The sequence below is a fragment of the Coffea eugenioides genome, chromosome 10 (genome assembly GCF_003713205.1).
Source record: "Coffea eugenioides isolate CCC68of chromosome 10, Ceug_1.0, whole genome shotgun sequence".
NCBI classification, from domain to species: Eukaryota; Viridiplantae; Streptophyta; class Magnoliopsida; order Gentianales; family Rubiaceae; genus Coffea; species Coffea eugenioides.
Window position 1 is genome coordinate 4,446,359 of NC_040044.1, and position 25,734 is coordinate 4,472,092.

The window sequence follows — 25,734 nt, forward strand, 5'->3', positions numbered from 1 at the left end:
CCCTTCCAGCTACATTTTCATCCAAAAACGATTTTTCTCTCGAAAACATTTTCATCCAAGCAACCATGAGTACCCAAGTCTCGGCTCCACTGTCAAACCCTCTCCTTTCCCCCCTTTTCCTTATAACGCTTGGCATCTCCAATTGAAGGGAAAAAAAATGTTATTAATGCTTCTTTTTGTGCTTGTCAACTTATGTTTAGGTCTTCAGAAAAACAAAATCAGAAATATGGCCAATTATGGTAGGGGCCATTTTTACCTCTACTGCTTGGGTCAGACTAATTCAAACTTTAGAACCCTGGAGACATTAACAACAATAAAAGCTTCAACTCAGGCCGAAAGCTTCACAGTTTTTCTTCTTGTTGCCTGCTTTGGACGCCTAAATCAAAGCCCAAAATTTCACCATCTCCAAAGTACAAACATGTAATACTAGTATTTTGGACCAGAACTACTACTTTTTATTTCTTTCCTTTTTCATAGTACGCTTGAGCGGGCACCACTTCATAGACGTTAACCCATTCCCCACCACAGAACTTCTCCAACAACGCACGGGGCTCGACACAACACTTGAGTCACTGACAATGTCATCTACCTTCTCACAATTCCAGCTCTCTCAAAGTGGCAAGGAATTGATCCACAATTCATCAACAAAATGAAAGGCATCTATCTGAATTTTGCTGTTCTTTCATTGGCCATGCTGCTGTGTCTATGCCAAGCAAAAACCCACCTTCACCCTTTGATCTTGGTACCCGGGACTGGAGGCAATCAACTAGAAGCTAGGCTAACCGCAGAGTACAAGCCTCCAAGCTTGTTTTGCAACCGGTGGTATCCATTGAAGAAGGACAAGAATGGTTGGTTTAGGCTGTGGTTCGATCTAAGTATCATATTATCCCCCTTCACTAGATGCTTTGCTGACCGCATGATGCTAAATTATGATCCTTACCTCGATGACTACTATAATGCCCCTGGAGTGGAGACTAGAGTTCCTAATTTTGGCTCTATTCAATCTCTCCTTTATCTTAATCCCCATCTCAAGTAAGTTTTCTTTTACTTTTCAGGTGATTATCTTGAATGTTACTTCGACTTTGAGTAACTGTGGGAAATCGATTCTTAATTTCTACCCATCAACAATTGTCAAGTACTGAAAGTTCTTCTTGTTTGACTCCTTTTTAGTTTAGCAGTCTGATACCGAGTATTCTACTATATACTACCACACAGTGGTGGCATGCTATCTCCGGTTTCATTAAAAATTGATTGCTCTGTTGATTAACCAACATCATGATGTATTAAGATCCTTGATAATACTTCAAGAAATACTTTGGTTTTGAAGCTCCATGTGGAATTTGCATTAATTGGCAGGCACATTACTGCATACATGGAGCCCCTTGCAAGGTCCCTGGAACAAATAGGTTACGTGGATGGTGAAAATCTATTCGGAGCACCATATGACTTTCGTTATGGTTTAGCAGCAGAAGGTCATCCATCAGCTGTTGGTTCCAAGTTTCTTAGTGACCTGAAACATCTAATAGAAAATGCAAGCTCTTCAAATGGAGGCAAGCCAGTGATCCTTCTATCCCACAGCCTAGGAGGCCTATTTGTCCTTCAACTACTCAACCGAAATTCGCCTTCTTGGCGTCAAAAATATGTCAAGCATTTCATCGCACTGTCTGCACCCTGGGGTGGCACAGTTCAGCAGATGATCACCTTTGCTTCTGGATATACGCTAGGGATTCCCCTTGCTGATCCTCTGATAGTCAGGAATGAGCAAAGGAGTTCTGAAAGTAACCTATGGCTCTTGCCTTCTCCTAAAGTATTTTCTCAGAAGAAACCACTTGTGATTGCACAAAATGCGTCATATTCAGCACATGAAATTGAACAATTTCTTGAAGACATTGGAGCTCCAGAAAGAGTGAAGCCTTACAAATCGCGAATTTTGCCTTTGGTGGGAAAATTTGTGGCTCCTGAAGTGCCCATTACTTGCATAGTTGGCACTGGTGTGGAGACACCGGAGACCTTGTTGTATGGAGAATGCGGCTTTGATGAGCAACCTGAGATTATTTATGGAGATGGAGATGGAACAGCGAACATAATTAGCTTATTGTCTGTGGAACTGGAATGGGCAGATAATAGAAATCAGACCCTTAAGGTGATTAAACTTCCTGGGGTTTCTCATACTGATATACTGCAGGATGATGCAGCACTTGGTGAAATACTAGGACAAATTAACAGCATCAACTCTGAACTCTGAAGTCACTAGTATCTCATTCTCAGAATATTATTCTGAGAAGTCAGTAATGGCTGTAATCGTCTATCAATTGAGCTGATTCCCTCCGAAACAACTGCAGAAAATCAGCAAGAAAGCAGGAGCAAACATTTGCATGTAAATGATGTCTTTCCCTGTAATTATTTTTTTGTTATGGGCAGGGAACTATAACATGTTACGTTTCTTATATGATTTGGCAAATTTATACTATTATATTAGGGTGCACATTGATTTTGTTGTGTATATCAAAATTTGTATCAGGTGCAACCCTTCAAGGTCAAGGATGTGTATACTAAGTGTTGATAATGTACTGATATGAAGCACAATATGGTACATGTAGCAAGTTCGGCTAAATATTGAAAATGTATTGGATAATTTCAATGAATATCCCACTTACACATTTTTTTCCTATTAACATAGAAAAAAAGTGATTTTCACTCTTTTTTATCCCTAAATTTTTCTAAAATCCCTAAATATATCTGCAATGTTAAGTTCAGAAAATAGTTCTTCTGGTCACAGTAGTGTAGTTATGTTTTCTTGTGGTCAGTGAGGAAAACTGGGCAGGGCAGGCCTCTTAAGGAAAAAAGATTATTGAAAAAGGAAGACATCCATAACTTTTATTATTCCATTTTTGTACCCAAACACAGCTTCTTTTAGATGCCGAGAGTGACAACAAAAAAGAGAAAAGTGAAAGAAAAGAAATCCCATTTTCAATTCTTGAATCTTGATCAACCCCAAATTCACAATTTAGTAAAATGATCAGCCCAATGCCGGCCAATGATGAAGTGGTGGACCCAGCCTAAGTCATCAAAAACCAAAAAGAAAATCTCTGACACAAAAAGAAATGATGATCAATTGATCATCCATCAATTACTATTAGAGACAAATCACCCACGTAGAGACACTGACGGACGCAGAAGACGACGCCGTCTTTTAAATAAAAATTCTCTCTCTCTCTCTCTCTCTCTCTCTAGCGTTCCCCCTGCAACCTCGATCCAACTCAATTTCAAAAAAAAAAAAAAAATAAAAACAAAGAGCAAAAGGCCGGTTTCGTCCCAGGCTGCAGCACCGTCAGCCATGTCATGGTTGGCTCGCTCCATAGCCAACACTCTCCGCCTCGATGACGACGACGACGATGCTGATGCTGACCGACATGAATATGATGCTGGCGTAATCAAGAAGCCTCAGCAACAGCACTTAAACGACGTCGCTCAACATCACACCTCAATTTTCTTGCATCCCGCCGAATCCCTCGATTTAGAAGAAGTAGACTTAGAAGATCGGCCCGGGAAAAGCAATAGTTATCATATTAACAGTAATAATAACAATGCCGTCGGGGATGATAATAGCAATTTCGAGGATATAGGCGATCGGAGTACGAATAATCAAGGGCGAGGGGTAAAAGAAGATTTATCTGAATTTAGGGAAACCCTGACGCGCCAGTTATGGGGAGTTGCTTCATTTCTAGCTCCTCCTCCTCCGCCTCCGCCACCTCCTCCGCTGCCGCGACCCAGGAGCTTCAATTGGTTAGAATCGGATCGGAGAAGAACGGAGCTTGCGGAGAGGTCGGGTTCGGGTGATGAGGAAATGGACGGGCAATTTGGGCAATTTCGGGGATTTCCGCAAAGTTTTTTGGAAGTGGGGATGCCGGAGGAGGAGGAGGAGGAAGACGATTTATTAGCCGACGCGGTGGGGATAACGGAGGAAGCTTTGGACTTTGCGGAGAATACGGCTCATCATCCCGAGACCTGGCTGAATTTTCCCTTGTCGGAGGAGGAAGAATCTGATGGTAATTATATGTTGGATCTTTTTAATTTGTATGCATCAATAATGTGGAATGCAGCTCTTCCCAGAAGTTAAATTTGATTTTCAAACTTGACTTGCTACTTTCAATGTGATGTCAAGTTACAATCTTTTTGCTTTCTTGTATTGAATTTTGTTGTCTGTTGATAAAGTTAAGGGGAGTGTATTTTGGTTGCTGCTACAGATGCATCATCCGTTAATCATACAGGTGGAACTAGAAGGTCAAGTGGCAGTTGACCAGACGATCATTTTTTGTTTGGATTTTTGAAATGGAGCATTTGTAGAACGAAGGTGATTGGTTTAGCAGTGGAGGAAAGTATTAAATTCGTTTAAAAGAGGAGATTAAGGTGGTGTTAGCGTAGGGTGCTTTTTGGTGGTTTATGGAGAGGGTGGGAGAGGTGGGCAGAGGTTTTGTAGTGTGTGAAAGGGGTTGAGATTTTGATGTGTCTAGCAAAGGGAGGAAGAGGGCAATGAATGCCGAAATTTTGATGATGCCAAATCTTTGCTCCTCTTCCTTGTGCTCCTTCGATTACTTTTGGGAGCAAACAATACTTTGGGGTGTTGAGGGAAATCTCTGATAATGGAGTGACAATGAAAATTTGGATAATGTTCAAAGTGCTGACTCAACTCTTGGCTACTTCTTTTAGGTACTCTTAGGGGAATGGATTTTATTTGTAAAGAGATGCTTGTCATTAAGAATGTTGGAATAGTTCTTGATTTACATGCCAGGCTTTATGCAGTATGATCTATGCAAGCATGCTCGAGCAATTGAACATCTATGAGGAAGTTATGACTTCACTTCTTACATTTATTCATGTGGATTCTATAACTATTGCAATTATTTGATATGCCTTTCTTTTATTTCTTCAGATTTTGAAATTTCTGATCTCCAGTTCAAGCATGCTCGAGCTATTGAACATCTTGCACCTAGATTAGCTGCTCTCAGAAGAGAGCTTTGCCCTGCCCATATGACTGAAGGCTACTTTTGGATGGTCTATTTTGTTCTTCTGCATTCGAGACTTGATAAACATGATGTTGATCTTTTGACTACACCCCAGGTATGTTAGCATTGCTAGGCATTCATTTGATTACGCTTGTGGATTTTTATCGAAGGAGTTCACATATCATCAATTAGTTTTAGCATTAGTTGACTGGATACAGTCCTGGGGCAGTTAACTATTAATTGTGGATTTGATATGCTTTTCATTTAGCCATTAATGGTTTTTTATTTTTATTCTATTCCATGTAACCAAAACAACATAAAGAGAATAACAATGAGAGTACTAAAATAAAAAGAAACCGGCATGGTAGAGGCGCTTGAGGGCAAGATACGTCAAATTTGGGAAAATAAAAAGATTTAAGAGCCTCTGCTCTCCTGTATTGAAGTAATTATCAAGTGCAGATTGATAACTGTGCAATCTGCTAACGAATAGTACAGTAAGCACCCTAATTTAATCTGATAAAGGACCCGTGTTGATTTTGCATTGAAAGTACACTTCTGGTGGATTTTGTGAAACTGCCAGCAGCAAGCAAGTTAAATTAAGTTGCATGCACTGATTATTGATTTGATTGGAGCCAAAAGCAATTTACATTGGTGAGATGTTAGGACCAGTGTAAGTATCAAATGGAAGCAAGTGAAGTATTTTTCTTTCAATAGTACGTTACAATTTTCCTTATCTCACTTTGCAGTTGGTAAAAGCAAGGACCATGTGGATGCATGAGCTTCAAAAGCAGACAAAGCCAGAGTCACATTGGCTTGGAAGAGATACTTTTGACTTGGAAGAAAGAAATTACTTTCCTTATGAAAGTTTTGATGTTGCTTCATGTGAAGACAATACGCCCAGATTCAGGTCTCAGACGGCATTTCCTCTTGATTCTACGGCTTTGCTGGTGACTAGTGACTCTGAGCCCGAGAAGCATCCACATGAAAGTCGTGAAATTCAGTTCATTGATAAAACTGGGCATGAAGAAAATCTAACAAGTGCGACAGGGAATGAGTTGCTATCTGGTCCACCCCATAAAGTACCAATTGAGGAATATGATGAGCATGAGGATGACTGGCTAGATGATGACTCAGAATTAGAGGGCTACACGGGAACTGCAATCACTTTGGTAAACGAAGAAGATGTGTCATTCAGTGATCTTGAGGATGACCTTGATACAATGCCTACAAAATCCAAAGTTCTTGTAAAGGACTAGACTTCATAGACCAAAATCTCGTGAGCGGTGGCTTCCACTAAGCAGGAGCGTTTGACTTGCTCAGACTGTTTCCGCTGGAAGTCATTGTCTCTGGAATCTGGAAATCAGTCTGACAAAGCATTTGCAAAGAGATGCACTTGAATGTGCACCAGCATGATTCAAAGTCTTTGAGCTTCACTGCACCAGAACAAGGACAAATATTCAACCAATTGATGTGGTTTTGGTGCCGATCTCAAGGGTATTGAGATATTTTGGAGTTCCAGGTGAAGTATTGTGGGAGATGACAGTGCTCTGTGCGCGTTGTATGCTGTATATCAGCCAAGCTTTCCCAAATGGAGTCATGTTTAACTGGATTAGTTGGTTTCCGTTCTTATCCCTTTCTTCATTTGTTATTACCTTACACTCCATCAAATGTAATTATTGTTGTAAAGGTTATTCGTCAAAAGCTGAAATAACTGGAGAACAAATTCCAAAATGTGTGTCCCTTGCAAGCCATGAAAATGAAAGTTTTGGTATAAATACGGTTTTCTATTGGTCATTAGTTTTCACACTTACGGATTGAACTTGCATGCTGTTGCTTGCTCGCTCATTAAATCTTTTTCAATATTATTGCTCTGTACTTGACAAATTACAAATCAACTTCAAAATTGGATATCATTTCTGTCTAGCTTGTCATCCATAACACAGGAGGAATATTGCTACAAACAGTTTTTATTAGTGGAGAAGCATCTCTACAACCTGTCTCATGGTTGGCCTAACTTTTCTATCTTCCTCAACACAATGTAAAGCAACCCTAACTAGTAATGCCATTTTTCCTTTATCACATTGAGTATTGTCCAGCAGGGGGTCTAATATTTCATCAATCCAGGATGTAATTTCACTATCTCCCTTTACCATTTCCCTAACCCACTCAATCAATGTTTTCTCGACCATTTCTCCTCCGACACCAAATGTTTGAACGTGCATTTTGGGGCTCCTTCCAGTCACCATCTCCAGCAGGACCACTCCGTAACTGTAAACATCAACTTTTGAAGTGATGGGAAGATTGCCAATCCATTCAGGAGCCATGTAGCCTCTGGTTCCCCTGATCTTTGAAAAGCTCAAATCATTAACCTCAGCTCTCCTCAATAGCTTTGAAAGTCCAAAATCTGCTAGCTTTGGGTGGTAGTTGGAGTCCAAAAGTACATTCTGAGGCTTTATATCACAGTGCAAAACCCACTCCAAGCACTCTTCGTGTAAATAAGCAAGGCCTTTTGCAGTGCCTAGAGCAATTTCAAACCTCATCTTCGAGTCAATCACAGTACAATGCAAGTTTTCGGCTAATGAACCGTGTTCCGAGTACTCATACACCAAAAGCCGGTGTTTTCCCTCTGCACAGTATCCCCATATATCTATCAAGTGCATGTGGTTAAGCCTCCCAATAATGCTCAACTCTGCTAAAAATTCTGCTTCATCTTGGTTAGCTTCCTTGAGTCGCTTAACTGCTGCCACACGATGATCCAACAGCACACCTTTATACACTATCCCACTACCCCCTCGTCCTATCTCTTCACCAAAATTTTTAGTAGCTTTCTTTAGCTCACTAAAGGAGTATTTTCTGAATCCTGTTGACAAATGCACGTAAGGTTGCTTATCTGAGGTCCTGCGAGATCTATACAAGAAAAACCATACTGAAACAATGCAGATCATCTCAAGCAATCCCAGAGCAGGGACAAACCAGAGCAGAATTCTTACTGATTCCCTCTCACCTTTCTTCTTGTAAGTCCTGTTCAATGTTACAATGCTTGAACTTGAGCAAATTAAGCTGGATATTTTTGCTGGCTGGTCAATGGCGAGTGCAAGGGCCTTAGGCTGTTTCAAATGAAGCATTCCACTGTAAGTAGGCGATATAAATCCATTACGAAAAGCTCTTTTAGGATAACAATCATACACTCCGTTTTCCTTGTTGAATCTGTACTGGAATCCTTTGCACTTGCGTGATTCATTGCATATCTTCTCACATTTTTCCAATGTACAGTTGTGCAAAATGTCAATATTATATCCATAGAAATTAACATGAGGAAGCTTGATATATGTTACCTCTCTGCTGTTGCATGGCAGCTGATACTCAGGCTCACATCCATAAGCCCAGTCAGTGTAATTTTTAACTCTGTATCCTTGAAGACAAGAACACTTTCTGCCACTACTAGGATAATGGCTGCACAAACTGTTGGGACCACAAGCACCATGAATCCTGCATGATCCAATCATAGCTTCCCATGAAGCAATCCAACTCCTTGTAGTGGTATCAAGGCTGTATAAACGGAAGTTACCATCAAAATCAAGGGTCAACCTTCTCTGTATGCCAGGACCATAATCATCAGCCCTGAACTCAACTCGATCAGATGATTGGAAGTGACCCCATGAATCGAGTACCGCAACCCTGCTGTCATTGTACCTTGTTCTTCCGGCTTCAAAGCTTAACAACCAAGGGTCAGGCCAATAGATGCTAGATGTCTCAGGGCCATCGAAAACCAGACGTAGGACATTATCATCATCAAAGAAAAGCTTATAGAAACCTGAAGAGTAATTATTTTGGCTCCTTGATGAAATTAGCCTCGTGTACCTAGTTAAAGGTTGTCCCGGGAGAAGAGTGTCCGTAGGAACATCAAAACTCTGCCACAGAACATTATCCTTTTCTGTCAGGACAAGGTTTCCAGTGTTTTGAAGGAGTATCTGAACAAAAGAAGCTGAAGCTGTGTTGGTCGCCCAAGAAATGAACTTACTGGCATCAGTTAAGATGAGATTACCATCCTTGAGTAGAGTGAGCTTCGAGTGTTTTCCATTTACAGGGTGGTCTCGGTTAGCCATCCACACTATAGTGCGATTACTTAGCTTTTCAGTAAACCAAATTGCAAAAGAGTAAGCATTGATGCCAACAGAGTGGAACCCAGCCGTGAATAGACCATTTGGAGAAATCAAAACGTCCTCTTGGTTTTCGACCGATAGAGATGAGCCCTTCGTCAACCGACTATATGCAAAAGCTCCTGGAAATGAAAAAGCAGACGACCAGAACAACAGCAATAGTAGAAGACTGCCTAACATGGCTAACTGTGCATGGAGCACAAAGAAAAGCTTGGAGGAACTCTGAGAGCTAAAAGCAAGGATTTTTAGTTTGTTATTTTCCAAATTTAGTCAATCTTTTGAGAAATATATAGGAATTCGCATGGTTTTTTTACCAAACTTGAATCCAGAAATGCTTTTGGTTGAGGAGACAAACTAACTAATCGAGCATGGATGGAATTTTTTTTTACCAAGTAATGATGGAGGTGTTATTCAACATAGGTAACTTCATTGAATTCAGAGGTTACTTGTCAAAGTTTGGTACTTGGACCACAGTAAGCATGAATTTATAGGAGCCACTGCCATATAACACAGGCAATCAGTAAGTACGAGACTCGAGTGGGACCTTGTCGTTGCGAAAAGTCATGGACGGAGACTTTCTTAACAAAATTGTAATTTACCAATTCAAATTCACTATTACCTTATTATCACATCATAAAAAAAATGCTACAATATTATTCTAATTTTTTCCTGGAATAATCTTCAATCTAAACACACTCACTAGTCGTAGCAAGAAAAGAGTGCCATTCCTCTTTACTTCTTCAATTGGTGCAACTTCAGAGACAAGAAAAAAGAAGTGAATTTTTTTTAATAAAAAGGTGGCAATCAGCAATCAATTAACCACACATACGAGGGTCAGGTGTATCGAAGAAGGTAGTGCACAGAAGCCAGTTAACTAAGTTTAGCTTAGAAAGTTTTCTCGTGCACTTCACTTGCAAGCTACAGATAGCAGCATATGAAGGTGAGGCGTCTGGAAGAATGTGTTTTACAAGAGCCAGATTCACTTCTTCAGCTTAAAAAGTTTTGTCGTGCACTTAAAACTTTCAAACTACAAATAACAGCGTATGCGGGATCAGGCTGCAGATGAGTCGAGTTGAGTTTTGAACTTATCGAGTCGAGCTACATTTGTTAATGTGCAAATTCGAGCTCATCGAGCCAAAAAAATGAAGCTCAAGTTCGACTTAGTTTAAGGAAAAGGAAAGTTCAAACTCGACTCATTTTTAGCTAGCAAGCTTGGTTTGATTTCTAGCTCACAAGCAGTTCGAGATGTCAGCTCAAGTTTCGCTCGACATTCTGACTCGTGAGGAGCTTGAAGTCAGCTCGATTTTAATTGATGTAGAGACATTTTTGTAATTTCACATTAACTCGAGCTTTTTGAACAACTCATCAAGCAATTGAGCCTGACAAATGGCTACTCGAGTTTGACTCGTATATGTTAATTCAATTGACTCGAGTCAAGCTCTGATTCGCTCGCGAGCAGGTCGAGCCAATTGTAGCCTTATGTGGGACGCATTCAAGGACGTATGCAGTAGATCTTTCTTGTCATTCAATTCAACTGGAGGAAACTTGTGGTCATCCAAGTAAATGTTTCAATGTGCATAATGGAGACGGATTCCAAAGTAAGTTTGGAGCTACTAAGCTACAATGCCCCTGATAGTGCCGCATCACACTCAGCTAAAGCAGATTAGGAAGTTCTTGGACCAGCAATGGGAACGCAAAGCAGCAATACCAATGGAGAGAAGGAAATCAATGTGCAGACATCTTCGCCAAGGAAAGTCTAAATTCAGACCCAGGAGGAAAGTTTCTCGATGCTCCACCAGATGACTTGAGGAACCTGCTAGCTCGGGATGTTATGGGCGTTCCTACGCCTAGACTAATCTCTATGTAATAGAGCCTTCGGCCTCCCATTAGACCCCCAAAAAGAAAAAAAGAAAAAAAAAGTGGATTTTTCCAAATTCACATCACAGAAACGGGTGCTACAGTAAATTAAAGACTTTTCCTCGAATAAAATAGTGCCTGCCACCCCGCCATCTTCTTGGAAAGTGCTGATAAAGTGTATTCAAATGAAGTATTCCAATTCAAAGCCGGAAGCTTGTCCAAAAATTGATTTAAAATTAGCTGAAAATGGAAAACTTCGAGCTGGCTAATTAGGTCCTCTTAGCCTGCGGCACCAAGACTAGTTTGATAGTCTAGCAATTAGAGCAAGTTCAGTGAAGAGCTATGAGCTAGAGATGTCTCTAATTCGTCAACTGATATCTCATCCAGAAGCAGTGCATTTTGCATTTACTTCAAACTGACAAAAAGTTTCAGTTATCATATACCTGCATCGGTTGTTGCATAAACTGAGACAACGAAGTACAGCAATCAGCAGAAAATGTAAATTAAACCAAGGAGTCTCGGGTTGAATAAACATGCATTTTTGGCAAACAATATGTAGTGTTCATATCAGTAACTAACTCATACAAACATCCAAGAAGAATAAGAGGTATATCAGGTGCCAGAAGATGAAGAAAGCAGCAAAAAAGAACTGCAAATGATCCCAAAAAATTCATCTTCAGCCACATAGCCTATATTTATATGTACACGCAGACAATCATACCAAAGTTCCAACTCAGACCTCTTGTTTCTTAATGGTTAAATCAGAGATTTCTGTGGATTGCTGAGCAGCAGCAAAGAAACTACTTTGGTTCTTCTGAAGGAACCTGCACTCCAAATACCACATTTAGGAGAAGAAAACCATGTGTGAAATAAGAGAAGCACGTCGTCGCCAAAGAAAATCAGAATTATGTTTATATCCTACTCCTCTGATGCCATCCTAATAATATAGGTGAAAAGGGAATTATGCTGTAAAAACAAACAAGAGCGCAGAAAGATTTTATACTTGAGAAAGTCCACCAAGTATTCTTGCAACTCTAATAGTATTGTGTCCTCAATATCAGCGCTGTGTAATATATCGGGCAATTTAACTGCAGAGAACAACAAAATTGATTAGGTAGAGAAAGAATCACTCCAGCAGCAAAGACATCTAATCGTATCCCTAAAACAATGAGCAGCAAGACATAAGCTTATGAACCTAGAGGTTTAGACCTAGCAGTTGATACCAGGCATGTGCATATAGTAGGAGAACCAGCAAAGACTCCCTATCCTGTCTCATCCCTGTATATTGATGAGTTTACCAAAACATATATACCAGATTTATAAACATTGTCAGTTTAACCCAAAAAAAAGTTAAACTTGAGAAACTGTTTTCTGATAAACTTCGGTTATTAAAACAAAAATGAATTCACAACAAAAAGACCTGGAAGAAATAACAGCATAAAAATTTACAATCAAGTCAGACATATATACAGTTTTTTTTTAAATTATTGTAATCAATTTTTTGGTCTGCGAACAATTACTCAAGCAGCTTCACAAAATGACCATAATCAGGTAGAAACAAACATTGTTGCTTATCAGAATTACAGCAAATCAATTTGGAATTTCACAGAATTTGATTATTAACATATTCCAAATAAGCTTAAAAGCATTGACTGAAAAATACAATTGCTAGTTCTAAAGCATAAAAGATTAGTTGATAGCAATTTCAGGCATTTCTCTCGCTGAATTTGATGAATCACACTCAAGTCCAGAACTCAATGACCATATACAATCATAAACTATACATTACATTTCAAAGCAATTCTGTATAGATTTATTAATCCTCCTTTGTAGTCCAATTTTCCATAGACTGCAACACAACATTTTTGCTGTGGTACAGTGGTACTTACTGTTGATTCTCAGCAGACAAATTTGGAAAAAAAAAGGTACTTAGGTTTCAGCACGAAGTACAAGCATACCAAATAGCCTCAACAAATGTTCAGCTCCATATACAGCTGAAGGGGCAATATTATCTGTTATTGCTTCTTCATATTGCTGCCGCTCATTCTTGTAAAGCAGCATTGCAGGCAAAGCTTTATCGAAGTAGCGACGCAAACCATTGACTACTTCTCCAACAGAACCAGTTAACCTGCATCCATCCCTAAAAGCAATGCAAAATAATCAAAAGAATATAGTCAGTGATACTCATCAATGAAAGAAAAGCAAAACTTTTCCATCACTAAAAATTTGCTGAAGTTTTGCTACAAGAGACCAGATAGGAGAAAATGCTAAAGCAGGTTGAACAAAGAAAGATTCACAATGGAAGTATGCTTATCTTTGTGTTTGACTTAACATGCTCCACAACTAAAATCATCCAACATTCTCTCTCCAGATGGATATCAGCTCTTCCTTTCCATTTCTAACTAAACAGTTACTGAGTCATACATGCAAAAAGTACTGAACTAAAAATTCAGAACCGTACAATATCAATACAGAAACAGACACCTCGAGTAACTTGGGACCAACTCCTACAGGCCTAACTTAGGACCAACTTCTAAAGAGAAATTCAGACATCTGCCTTTTGTACAAACCCTTTTATTGATTCCTTACTTATACCATATCTTGCATTGACATTTGCTCCTGAAGAATAGTCTAACCACCATGTATACCCTGGTGCACATTATGAGTCATGATTTACCAAAGTACCAAGCAAACAAATAATCCAGTCAAAGTTCCAACCCCAAGGCTGTCAATGTCATCTAGATCGATATCAATGTCATCTAGATCGATATGTATGATAGGCTAGTTGCACCTCAGTAGAGCAAAAGATAATGTCCAAGCAGTCTAGATCTCTTTCACCATCAGTTCATAAAAGGATTTTGATAAAAACTTAACAAACTTCCTCAATTGTAGCTTCCAATAGAATAAAACTTCAGGAAATTCAGAAAAGGACATGCTATAAGCATCAGTATCTAAAGTTGAGATTTCAGATTAAAAAAAGAGATAGGAACAAGCAGCAAGCAAATAACAAGGTTAAAAAACACGAGGACTTACCCATCGTCCTTCTTGAGCCGGTAATCATAATACTTGCTCAAGACTTCATCAACATTTGGAGAGCAAGGAAGTTTGACTAGCTACAAGAGACAATGTACAGCAAAGACAAGTTGAAATACATGAGAAAACAAAAAGTTCATTTAATATATTGCATAAATAGCTTCAGAAGTACCACTTTATTAGACACAAAAATTAACATTGGATACAACATTCCTTGCATATTTTCAGGAAAATTAGGAAAAATTTATCATCTGAAAAGCCTTATGTCTCTTAAAGTAATATAAGACACCAAATGCAAGAACTGGAAGTGAAGATGGATAAAGTTTTTTATCACTCTAGAGCCCAATATCTCTGTACCTTACATATTTAAGGAATCAAAACCACGAACAATGATTCCATATACACTTTAAGCTACATGGTACTGAAGTTCAAGTTCAAAGGATGGAACATCCCAGCATAAATGTACTTGCATGAAACGGAAGCATTATTACTGTAAAGTTATATACATCTAAAACCTAAAGCCAGCAACCATCTAAGGAGTGGCATCACTAGTAATATAAAGATTTTAGTCATCTTGATTTCAATATGAAGATGGAAAGAGAAAAAGATGGCTTAGCAGATTGTTTTATTCACCAATGAAGATAGAGCAGTAACGCTGCTAGCTTGTCAGGATTTTCTATTTCAGTTTTTGATTAAGAAAGATCTCAGACAGCCATGTTACTTCTGTGATCTTTGTCTCTCCAAGTCAATCTAAACGAAAAACCAAGCACCATGGGCAATTTTCCACTTTAATGAGCATCTTAATATAATGTAAGTACCAAGGGGATCATCAGTACAGCCTTTGGCGGCGTTATACCAAAGTCTGACATCCATAACTGAACATTAATGACAAAAAGATATTTTGGCAATTCACTAGTTGTGCAACACATAGAAACAAACATAACTATGGCACGTTGTATAGAAAAAGTTAGTTTGACAAATTAAGCTTGATGCTAATAGGTTTACAGTAGATATAAGACCCTCCTGGTGATTTCAGCTACAAATTCTACTTGCTGAAACGAGTGATTTCAAATAAATCAATCAACAAACAGTGAAGAAATCAGCGACTGAGAATTACTTGCAGACAATGTATAAGAACAAAACAAGCATAATACTACATCAAGAAGCTAACCAGGAAATTATCATAGAGGAAGAAATAATTACCTTGCCCAAGTGTGTAACACATTCCCAATCATGAACAAGCAGTTTCTTTAATCCAGGTGGAATATGGATATTCACCCGCTTTTCTGTCAAAAGCATTGCTTTCTCCTAGAGAAAAACACACCGATAAGTCCAACTGAAGTGAACTCATTAAGACAACTCCATATTACAGATATAAAAACAATCTATGGCACAAAATTTTGAGAACCAAGGGTGAGCAATCAAGCTGCATAGCTGGTAACACCAGACAAAATAGACTCCATATGCAATTCACTATCTTATATCTTCTGTCAAGTTTTCTGAGTCCCTAGGAGATGTTTAATTCTAATTGGAAAAGCAAATAGCTTCGACACAATCAGAAAAATGAAATTTGACTTGTATCTCTTATCCAGACCTAAATCAGTTCACTAAATTGCCTATTACCTCCCAGACTGAGGAGCAAAACCACAATGGTACAGCAAAAGTCATAAAGAGACTCCCATTACCAAAGGGAAAATAAGCATACACAACTGAAATCTCAAGAGTTCATGTATGTTCTTTCTCTAAGCAGTAAAACGTTCTCTGCTGCCAACTTAAGTGATAGAGATGTCCACCACTCGAGATCACATTCTTGATCTGACTGAATTCTCAAATATTTAGTACTCTAATTTCTACATGATGCACGAATGGCAAAATTGTCAAGAAAAGAGAAGGTTACACAGGGAAGTAAAGAGTTCACATCTTGCCTTGGCACATAATATAACCCATCATCCCACGTTCCAAGTAATTGAGTTTCTAACCTTTATTCTTCAGTAATTGAGGTATCATGCTCCCCATGCTCCATATTGAATGATCAAGTTTGACTGACCATTATATTAAGAGAGATTTGAAATTTCATATTGGTCATTAAAAGTAACCGAAAAAAATAAAGAACAAACCATACAGGTTACTTTATATTTAAAGAGATAGCAAGAACATTTAAAATCCCTTGCTTTCCTGGTGTACGCTAACTAAGTATGCAAAGAAAATGAATATGCTATACTTTATAATTTCCACATGAGAACTTATTGCTATTCCAACATAATGCATTCAGTTTCAGTTGGATTGATACAGATTTTTCTCTTTCCCCAAAAACAAAGACACCACAGTGAGTCTACAGGGAGGAGAGACTCTAGAGCATTATCCACTCAATTAAGCTAATAGCAAAAGCCGCTACATATTGACCCAAAGAATCCAGTATAAGGAGCCTGACATCCTATACACAGAGGGAAAAGAGGGAAAAGAGGAAAAAGAATAAGGCAAAGAATCATAAATGCAAGAAACACAACTAAATAGCAACCTAGGCAAGAAGTAAATTATCAAAAGGACACCAAAGCTTTCATAGTACCCTTTAATTTTCCAGTTTTGTGTGTGCATGTGAGAGAGAGAGAGAGAGAGAGGCAATAATTAATAAAAACATTACAATTCAAGTTCCAAATCACTGTGGTAAAGAAAAATGACATAACCCAAACATTTACCATTTGAACTGATCCACTTCTTCGCTTCTTGCCTCTTGCACCTGCAGTGGTCAAACCAGAATAGCCTACAATTCCATCATTAGATACTAATCTTTCACAAATGCTATTAACCAAAATGGTCTTCAAGCAATCTATTTTCCTTTTTTTTCCCCCAAGCATATCTTGGAGCCTGAAAAACTTAATTTGACTTCATGGTCTCAAAAGAGCGGTATTCCAATTTATTGTTTTAATATAAACTTGCAAGAAGGAAGAATAAGAAGCCATAAATTGGAATTGTTGGGATAAGTGCAGCAGCCTTAACCAAGTCAACTCAGACAGTTCAATAAACCATCATTTCAACCCATAACAAAGAACTTAATCCATCCACATATTCCAAATGTCAACTCAAGACTCTTCTAACTGAAGTCCATAAATAATAACAACAAAAAAGCAGTCTCCGTCGAAAGAAATTTAAATTCATGAGTTTCATTTTACCGATTACTACTATAGTTTAACTCCAGCCACATTCCATCACACAATTTTTGAGAGGAAAACAGTCAGAAAAACAAAAAAGGAACCGAAAGCTATAATGGAAATGCAAAACTAATCTAACCAGTCAAAATTTTCTGTTTGCTCCCCGGCTTGGCATTGCTCTCCATTTCTTGCTTTTTGTTGTGTTCCTGCTGTTTTTGTCGATTCTCTTCAGTATATTTCATCAAGCGATCCATGCCTACCACTTCATCCCAACTGTAAAAAATGAAATCGAAATTGAACTTCTCACAAAATCGCAATCAGCATGCCCAATTACTACACCAGTACTCTTAGAACACACTCCTTTCCCAAAGAGGTTTCTGTCCCTATTTAAACAGTCAAATGGTGAGGTGAGTAAGAATGGGATGAGAATGAGTGTAAGAATTTGAGAATTCGGGCTATGAAAGCATCTTAATAATTAATAACTTCCTAATTCAGTCTATTAATAAAAGACAAACGCTCTACTTATGATACTCTGCAGTAAAGACTATATTGAAAAAAAGGGAAGTTTTTTGTGAAAAGATTGAGTGTAACCAGCCACAACAAGATTACAAAATCTTTATAATGAAAAATTCAATTTGCCAAAGTGAAGATTCTCTTATACTAGGCGAGTGGAGAAGACTTAGAGCATTATATCACACACTATTAAGTCTTATACCATTCTAGGTATACAGTTCTCACATTGCTCAATCTATGTTTGGGCTGCTATGAACTACTAATTATCTTGTAATAATTGGAAAGGCATGGGCAGAAGACAATATCAAGATAAGGCTTTGAATGTCATAACTCTGGTAATTTTGTTGGGCCTTTGGACTTACAGGAATAGGATGGCCTTCAAGGGTATTAAATGTTGTCTGCAAGTTCAAATGCTTCACGTTGTGGTACATCTCTTTAAGTTGAAATGCTTACTATTGTGGTACATCTCTTTTGGACTGAGACTTCCCAATCCAACTTTTATACATGGTCCACTAGATCTTTAGTTTTCCATGTAACTCTGTCACATTTTTTTTGTTAAGCCCTATCCTTTTCATGAATTTTAATTTGCCAAAGGTGAACTCTGCCTTCTGAATAGCATAAATTTGCACTCGATGTGAGATCACTTATTGTAGATCAACGTATCTTTCCTAAAACGGTTGATTTTGCTGATTCAAAGCAAACTATACATCATGGTTGAATCATCTGATAGAAAAAGAATCCATTAACTTCAAGAATAATGAATTGTCTTAAAAGATAAAAGAACATCAAAGCTAAAAGAACAATAAAAGAGGTTACCAAAACCAGAAAAATGAAAAAGAAGAATTAGACAAAGATCCTCAATTATAAATTCAATAAGTGTCCATGGGACATTTAATTGAGATTGCATACCAAATTCTGAACTCACCTTTTTTTCCACCCCTGCAGGAAAAAAAAAGCATACCATAAGGAACTAGTCAAAGTAAACTATGACTTAAATCAAACATTTTCATATTATAAAAAATTATTGATAAACCATGTAAATAAGTGAAGCAGCAGCAGTGAAGTGACTTGAGAATATATAGAACATGGAATAAGGAAAGTAGAACTTACGGGATAATGCACTGAATACCTCCATTCATTCAGTAAGAGATCAACCTTCATTATCTGGACAGAAAATACAGAACACAAATGTGAAGCACTTGCATGTAAGTAGAATTCCAAAAATTATCTGAACAAAAAAGAAAGTTCCTATCCATCAAAACTGGGGTATGTATACGGCTTTTATAGCATATCAAATTTCTGATTGGTCAAGAGTTATTGGCAGAAAGAAAGTTCAATCTGTCTACATCTATAGTTCCTTTTCTTTCTTCTTCTTCTTCTTCTTTCTGTAACCAGAGATACTTCTACTACTACAGAACTATGGTTTCTGAAGAAAGTGGAACTAAGCCTCCAGTATAGAAATACATTTTCTGAGCACTCCAGCTGCCAATTGATCTTGAACCATTTAAATGGTTGTAAATTTACAATTGCGAGTTTGTGGTTGTTTGACTGTGTATATTTGTCCAAGTCTGTCGTTGCATTAAAACAACTATGTCTAGTCATTGGTGAGGCCCTTGATCCATAGCTAAATTCTTCCTGATAATTTGAGTTGCTAACGTAATTAACTTTTTATGCAACAAAGGAAAAGCTGACATTTTTCTTCTGAATTCTCAACAATTATCAGGTCAATACCATTGCTTTAAGCTACATATCCATAACAAATTTAATTTAATTCATCCTACTTTACAATGCTTTTAAAGAAATTTTATCAATTTTAAACATTTCAGAACAAGAAAATGATCACGCCTTGACGCAGACAAAATCCCTAACACCCCACCCCCCCCCCCCCCGGCTCCAAAAAAAAATCGAAAAATGAACCAAAAAAGAAAAAGAAACCAGTTTAAGTTGGATGATAGTAGTAAAGGGTAGAAGGAAAGATTGAATTTTGACAACCTTGGCAGGGTAGACACGTTGGTTATGATAAGCAAGGACTAGTTCTCCTTCTTGGTAGGGACTGGCCTGCGGCTGCGTGGGCGGGTGTTGGGGCGGGTTGGGTGGCAAGTCCACGGCTTTTTCGTGTTCTTTGCTGTCTTCAATGTCGTTATAGGTGACGGTGGTGGCTCCGCCATCATCTGATACGGTGGTGGAATCTTCCGCAGCCACGTTTTCTGAGCCTCTCATGATTATAAAAGTAGCAAAAGATCAAGAGGAAGAATTCTTGCTCAAAACCCAATGTTCAGGTTGAAATGCATAATCCACTTTTTGTGTTTTTGGGTGCGTTTTAAGCCAGGCAGTGGTGGTGGTAGCGGTGGGAGTGGCTGTGGCTGTGGCTTGTTGCTGCAACAGTGTCCAGGTGATGAGCAGCTTTGACAGAATAGTAGTGTGAGATTAAAAGGATGTGTGAAAATTAAAAATAATCTTGGGAAAAAAAAGTGTTTATAAGGATAAAAACTTTTATTTCCAAATAATGGGCTATCTTTTTATCTTTTACTCTTTTTTTTCTTTTAGAGTTCGAAATTGGTTCAAAAACTTTAAGCTGAACTTGGCATCAAGCAATTTTATTCCCCTCAAAGAAGGGGAAAAAAAAAAAGAACATGCTACATATTAAAAATGATGGTTATAGATTATGCTTCCAAATTCTAATCGCTGACCTAATTGTCATAATAGATATTATGGTATTAATATATATATATATTTTTATTTATTGGAGAAAATTAACACTTGTAGTCTATAACCCTTTTTGAGATGAGATACATATAAAGTAAAAAGTGATTTCGAAATGTATTAAAAGAATAATTCTCAAAAACTCCAAAAGTTTATGCCACAAAAATTGCAATCCAAGTAAGTTGTCATTAGGCCTTTGACCTGGTGATCACCATCCATGACTTAAGTCTCGGTGGTGTGGGAGGTCAACCCTTGCCTCCCACCAATTTGTCACCATATGTGGCGGTCTTAATTAGCCATTTTCGATGGAGTTTCTACTTACATCAAGTCCCTCTCCCCCTCCCCCTAGATTAGACTAGATTAGGTTATAGAAATTTTATCGTTGCGACAAAAAAAAAAAGAAAGTAAGTTGCTAATTTATTGATGACAAAAATAATTTTCTACGCATCATCTAGACGATTAATAACCATGATGACGGACAAGATCTTGTGCTGCTCAAGAAATGTGTAGGGAAATTTTCTAGTCCCAAAGTTTGGGTGAGGTGATGGGTGAATTTCAGGATTGGAGCTGAATGAGCAGTTGATCATAAAGACAATTGGAATTTCTTTGTGGATCCAATCCATGGGATCTGCAATAGTATATGTTTTAGATTTCTCAAAACATTTTCAAATTTATTTTTGAGAATGAACAATTTACGTTGTCATGCATGGAAACATTAAATGCATATGGAATTGACCAACCCTTTTTTTTTCTTTCCTTTTTATTTTTTTCGCTTTTCAATTAATCTGGCTTGAAAAACGAAAGACAACACCCTTTTCTTATTCATTTTCCTTTACCTTTATAAATGAAGGCTGCTTTTATAGCAATTCAACTAACTTCAACTAGCAATACAAATTGTTGGGATTTCTTCATCAATATATTTGGAAGAGCACTAGAGTTAAAACATTCTTTACGTTATAAGCTGCCGATTGAAACTTGCAGTACTTTGTTTTGGTAAAAAATTTGCTGTACCCTTTTCAATATACTAGCATTAAGAAACATACAATTCCTAATTGAGTTTCGATCGTGATATTATGCTCTAAAATCAAGTTTAAATAACACTTTCTTTGATTAATGGAAGCTTTTTCTTCCATGTGGAATATTAAACTCAAACTTCAATTGTATGGAGGCAATTACTGGTCAAGTCTACAGTCTACATGGTCTCAGGAGAAGAATTGAACTCAGCCGGCATCCCCACCTTCATAGAAAGTATTCTTGATGGTCAAAATACCACTAACACATTTCATCCCATCCCTTAGTGGAGTAGTCTTCTTTTTTTTTTTTGGGTGCAAGAATAGTAGATTAGTGGCGATCACTTCTCCCTTGCAATATACTCTTTTTTTTTTTTTTTTGCAGTATTTGGTAATATTGCGTGCCATTAGTGTTAAAAGTGGAATGGGAAAACACAGTGCTGTGCAGGGGAAAAGAAAAGGGGTTCACAACTTCACATGGGCTGTGCAGGCAGGCAAGCAAGTGAATCAATTAATCTGCTGAATATTACTGCTTTGCAGCTCCAAGAAACGGCAACAAAAAATGAATACATGAACAAATAAAGGAATGCTTATAAGTACTAAGAATGAAAGAATGCAAAACTCAAACGTTAGCATGATGATAATCTTGATTCTTGCTATAGCTAGTGGCCTTCACCAGGACTAGGCCCCGACTCCTTGATCGCCTCCAGAGAATGCCCTTCAGTAAACTGGTGTCCTTTTCCATCACTCGGGCCTCCAGTCTTGATAGCTTCGACGTACAAACCACCAATTTTAGTCGTTATTCCTACATCAACAGTGGTTTGAGCCTCTGCAGCCTTCATGGGACGAGCTTCAATGCTCATAAAAACTGAGTTCAGAAGAAGAAGAAAGAAAATCCCAAAAAACCTGGAATTTGACATGACTTTGACTTGGCTTTTAAATCTCAGAAAAATTAATAATACTGTGGCAATTACAATATGGGCAATGATGGTGTAAATTTGCGAGAGAGCAGTTTCTAGTTTTCCTTGGAGAGGAGAATGATCTGCGATAGAGAGCAACACGTACATGCATATATATAGAGCAAGGAATCTTGGGGACTAAGCAGATAAACTGTAGAAGTTGTGGAACGTTAAGAGGAAGTTAGAGGAAAAATAATACGGAAATGGAGAGGCCATATTTGACTGTGGAAGAACGGAATGGAATTATGGAAGTGCCCCATTCAAACACGTGGGTGGTAAATTGGAAGTAATTGAATTTGCTATTAAAACTTGAAAAAGGGTGCCGCCACCTCCAAGTTCTTCTTCTTGGTGGAAGCGACGAGGGAGCTTCATCCCAATAAGTGACATCGGAAAATACCAGAATCTTGACCAATTTCTGTATTATAATTCAAATATTGCTACTAGCTAACCAGGACTTTACTAATCAATGTATATATATATATGTATATATATAAAACATATTCCACTTTCTAAAGACGACTTGGACATTGATTTGAAAGTAGAAGGTTGGGGTTGTGCAAGTTAAGGCATTGATTTTTCGTTGAGAATGACTTTTTCAACATGATGACAGAACACTAGGTCATGGAGCAATACAACGTACGGATATTGATGTAAGCGTGAGACTACATAAGCAAGCATCTGTATGAAGATTATACGAAGTATGATTAATTTGTCCTGTAATGTTATCTATGGTGTTTCTTGCTCTTCCTTTGATTGTTAACATTGGCCTATTGCTAGAGTCTTGCAAATTCTCCGTTTCGGTCAGTTTCAGAGAAGCTACATGGAATAGTTGTATGGGTATTCCAGTAGGCACAAGTGTTTTGACCTTAAATAAGTACTGGCACTATTGTTACATGCCAATGCACAAATAGATGCTTTTTGCAGACTTTTTCCATAGTTTTGGCGTTGTCCTAGTTGAACACAAGTTACAGAATCAATTTTTTTTTTATTATTATTTTCAAGCTAAATTGGGTGAATAGAAAACACCAGGAAACATGAGATGAAAAGGAAGTTTAAAGAGGACCCGCCAAAGAGGGCTATCTAATTTTTTAGCAGTATCATCCTCATAGGGACTACTGGACTATGATAGCAGTGGATCCCTATTATTATTATTATTTTTTTCAATAAAAAACAAATTAAACTAATTTTGTCATACTTCAGCATCAGTTTAACATGTGGGTTTCTTGTCATACTAATTTTGTCCTGTAAAATGTTATCTATGTTGTTTCTTGCTCTTCTCACCCCACCATGCCAATATTGAAGAAAGAAAGAAAGAAATGGCTCCTTTACATTGGTGATTTTCCCAGAATAAGGCAATATAACGACAGGCCACGTACATTGTCATGCAATTCTCCTTGGCAGAAATTTTTTTTTTTTTTTTCTGATATTGTCCTTATTTAAGTTATTGCTGGTGATCAAAAATTATGAACTTACTATGTTTTATCACTACCCCATCTTCTTAGCATTATACTTTAGGTATTTCCCCCTCTCCATTTTAGATATTTTAACAAATACTTAAAATTCTAAACGATACAACTAAGTATCGATTGAGAGAATTTTATAGAATACGTTTCAAATTAAGCTGCAGCGCCTGCCTTGCATGCTACAAGACTTTCAAAGAAAAATAGGTATAGACACATTTTTCTTGGGTGTGGACAGTATTTCAAACAAAGCAAGCGAGTGTGATCAAGGTGAGACGGCAAGAATGGAAGTCTAATCAACAGTTTTCTAAGTCAACTTGGGGGCTGAATCATGATTTAGTAACAATCACCTCATGAATTTAACATTTGTTCCACTGCATGCTATTGAATGTTAAATCCATCCCTCATTTGAGTTGATTTTTTTTTTTTTTTCAATTCAAAGGAGGCTCCAAAGTCACCTTTCATTTGACCATAATGACAACTTCATATGTTACAGTAATGTTTATTTAAATTTAGAGTTTGACAGCCACTAAACCATTTATCAGTTCAAGTTATAACCATCAAACAATTTTTCATCACAAGTTGGCCATTAAACTCAGTACACCCATGACCATTGCATCAATTAATACTCTTAATCTATGAAATAAGTAGAACACGTGGTATAGTTTTGCTCTTAATCGTGTAAGTGGTAGATAAAATTACTCCTACACTTTGCTGCATGTTCTGCTTATTTCATAGATTAAGAGCATTAATCGACGCAATGGTCACGGGTGTATTGATTAGTTAGTTGAGTGGCTAATTAGTGACGAAAATTATTTGATGGTCAAAATTTGATCCGACTAATAATTTAGTGGCCGCTGAGATTTTTTGCCCTTAAATTTATGCAGAGAATCCATCTAAGAAAGGGAAATTTCCATTGGCTTCTTGAATATATGTAGAGAATATAAACATACAGGCTACAAAAATTAGAACACAAAAAAGAGAATATTTTGGTCAAAAGAGTACAATTTATTGCTTCAATTAACGCACAAAAATGAAGAAGAATGGAAGCATTGCTTCAACAGGTTCAAAATAATAGAAAGAATGCAAGCTCGTAATTATTGTCATTACAAGTCGTTTTTGGAGAAAACTAAAAGAACAACAAATGTGTGGGAGCAATAGGGGTGAGAAGATAAAATCAATTTCCCTGTCCAGGACTCGGGCCAGATCTTTTATTCTCCTCCATGGTTAGAGCAGTGGGGGATTCGTGTCCACGTCCCCCGCCACTGGGTCCTCCTGTTTTAATGGCTTCGAGTACCCCTGCAACATTCAACATTTCCTTGATGGAATTATCTATAGCACTCTCATTAATCTTTTCATCTTTGAGCGGACGAGCTTCGACATTGATGGAAACAAAACAGCTCAAGAAGAGAACAACAAGAAGGATCACGGCCATCCCGAGAGATTTCAGATTTCTTGTTGCTGCCATCTTTGACAATGCAGTGATTAATGAATGAAAATGCTGAGGGAGGCTATATTAATTCAACTCAATACTAGATTGTAGTACTAGGTTACTTGGGAGTTTTTGGTACAACGTTAGTCACGAGGTTTGAATCCCATATTTATAGTGTTCGACTTCGAGGAGCAGGTAGAAAACGAAGATGTTCCAGCAGTACTGGTGCAAGAAGATTTCATTTGACCAAATGTTCCAAGCTTGAACACACGGAGTCATGGACGGTCGGAGGGTGCCGCCCTGGAATAATTGCTTTGAAAGTCACGGGCAAAGAATTTTTACTGCGAATTTGGAGAAAATGCAGTTCAAACTTCAAACAGCAGTTGGATTGCATGGATCCTGGTCTAACTTTTACAATGGAAGATTTCTATGATTTACTAAAAATAGTGGCT

The 25,734-nt window shown here is 37.8% G+C and overlaps 4 protein-coding genes across 6 annotated transcripts; 2 read left to right on the forward strand and 2 right to left on the reverse strand.

Moving 5' to 3' along the window:
• The first annotated feature begins 550 nt into the window (after window positions 1–550).
• Window positions 551–2,586, forward strand: LOC113748848 (lecithin-cholesterol acyltransferase-like 1). Its single transcript, XM_027292426.1, has 2 exons — window positions 551–1,032; window positions 1,357–2,586. Exons 1-2 carry the CDS (start codon window positions 650–652, stop codon window positions 2,243–2,245), a joined length of 1,272 nt encoding a protein of 423 aa, XP_027148227.1. The 5' UTR covers window positions 551–649; the 3' UTR covers window positions 2,246–2,586.
• Window positions 2,587–3,248: 662 nt separating this feature from the next.
• On the forward strand, window positions 3,249–6,782 carry LOC113748987. The gene is made up of 3 exons (XM_027292600.1): window positions 3,249–4,049; window positions 4,934–5,121; window positions 5,753–6,782. The coding sequence occupies exons 1-3, from the start codon at window positions 3,338–3,340 to the stop codon at window positions 6,260–6,262; spliced, it is 1,410 nt and encodes a 469-aa protein (XP_027148401.1). The 5' UTR covers window positions 3,249–3,337; the 3' UTR covers window positions 6,263–6,782.
• Window positions 6,783–6,932: 150 nt separating this feature from the next.
• LOC113749282 (putative receptor protein kinase ZmPK1) lies at window positions 6,933–9,346 on the reverse strand. The gene has a single exon (XM_027292967.1). The coding sequence runs from the start codon at window positions 9,344–9,346 to the stop codon at window positions 6,977–6,979; it is 2,370 nt and encodes a 789-aa protein (XP_027148768.1). The 3' UTR covers window positions 6,933–6,976.
• Window positions 9,347–11,024: 1,678 nt separating this feature from the next.
• LOC113748988 (protein MRG1-like) lies at window positions 11,025–20,099 on the reverse strand. Of its 3 annotated transcripts, none has more exons than XM_027292604.1 (11): window positions 19,711–20,099; window positions 18,829–18,882; window positions 18,644–18,657; window positions 17,345–17,478; window positions 16,753–16,793; window positions 15,260–15,364; window positions 14,057–14,136; window positions 12,982–13,163; window positions 12,027–12,111; window positions 11,763–11,847; window positions 11,025–11,466 (listed from the first exon to the last, which is right to left on the reverse strand). In XM_027292604.1, exons 1-11 carry the CDS (start codon window positions 19,936–19,938, stop codon window positions 11,452–11,454), a joined length of 1,023 nt encoding a protein of 340 aa, XP_027148405.1. In that variant the 5' UTR covers window positions 19,939–20,099; the 3' UTR covers window positions 11,025–11,451. The 3 variants fall into 3 exon arrangements, with proteins under 3 accessions (XP_027148405.1, XP_027148403.1, XP_027148404.1); XM_027292602.1 differs by having other exon boundaries at window positions 16,753–16,817; XM_027292603.1 differs by lacking the exon at window positions 11,025–11,466 and having other exon boundaries at window positions 11,502–11,847; window positions 16,753–16,817.
• Between the last annotated feature and the right edge of the window lie 5,635 nt (window positions 20,100–25,734).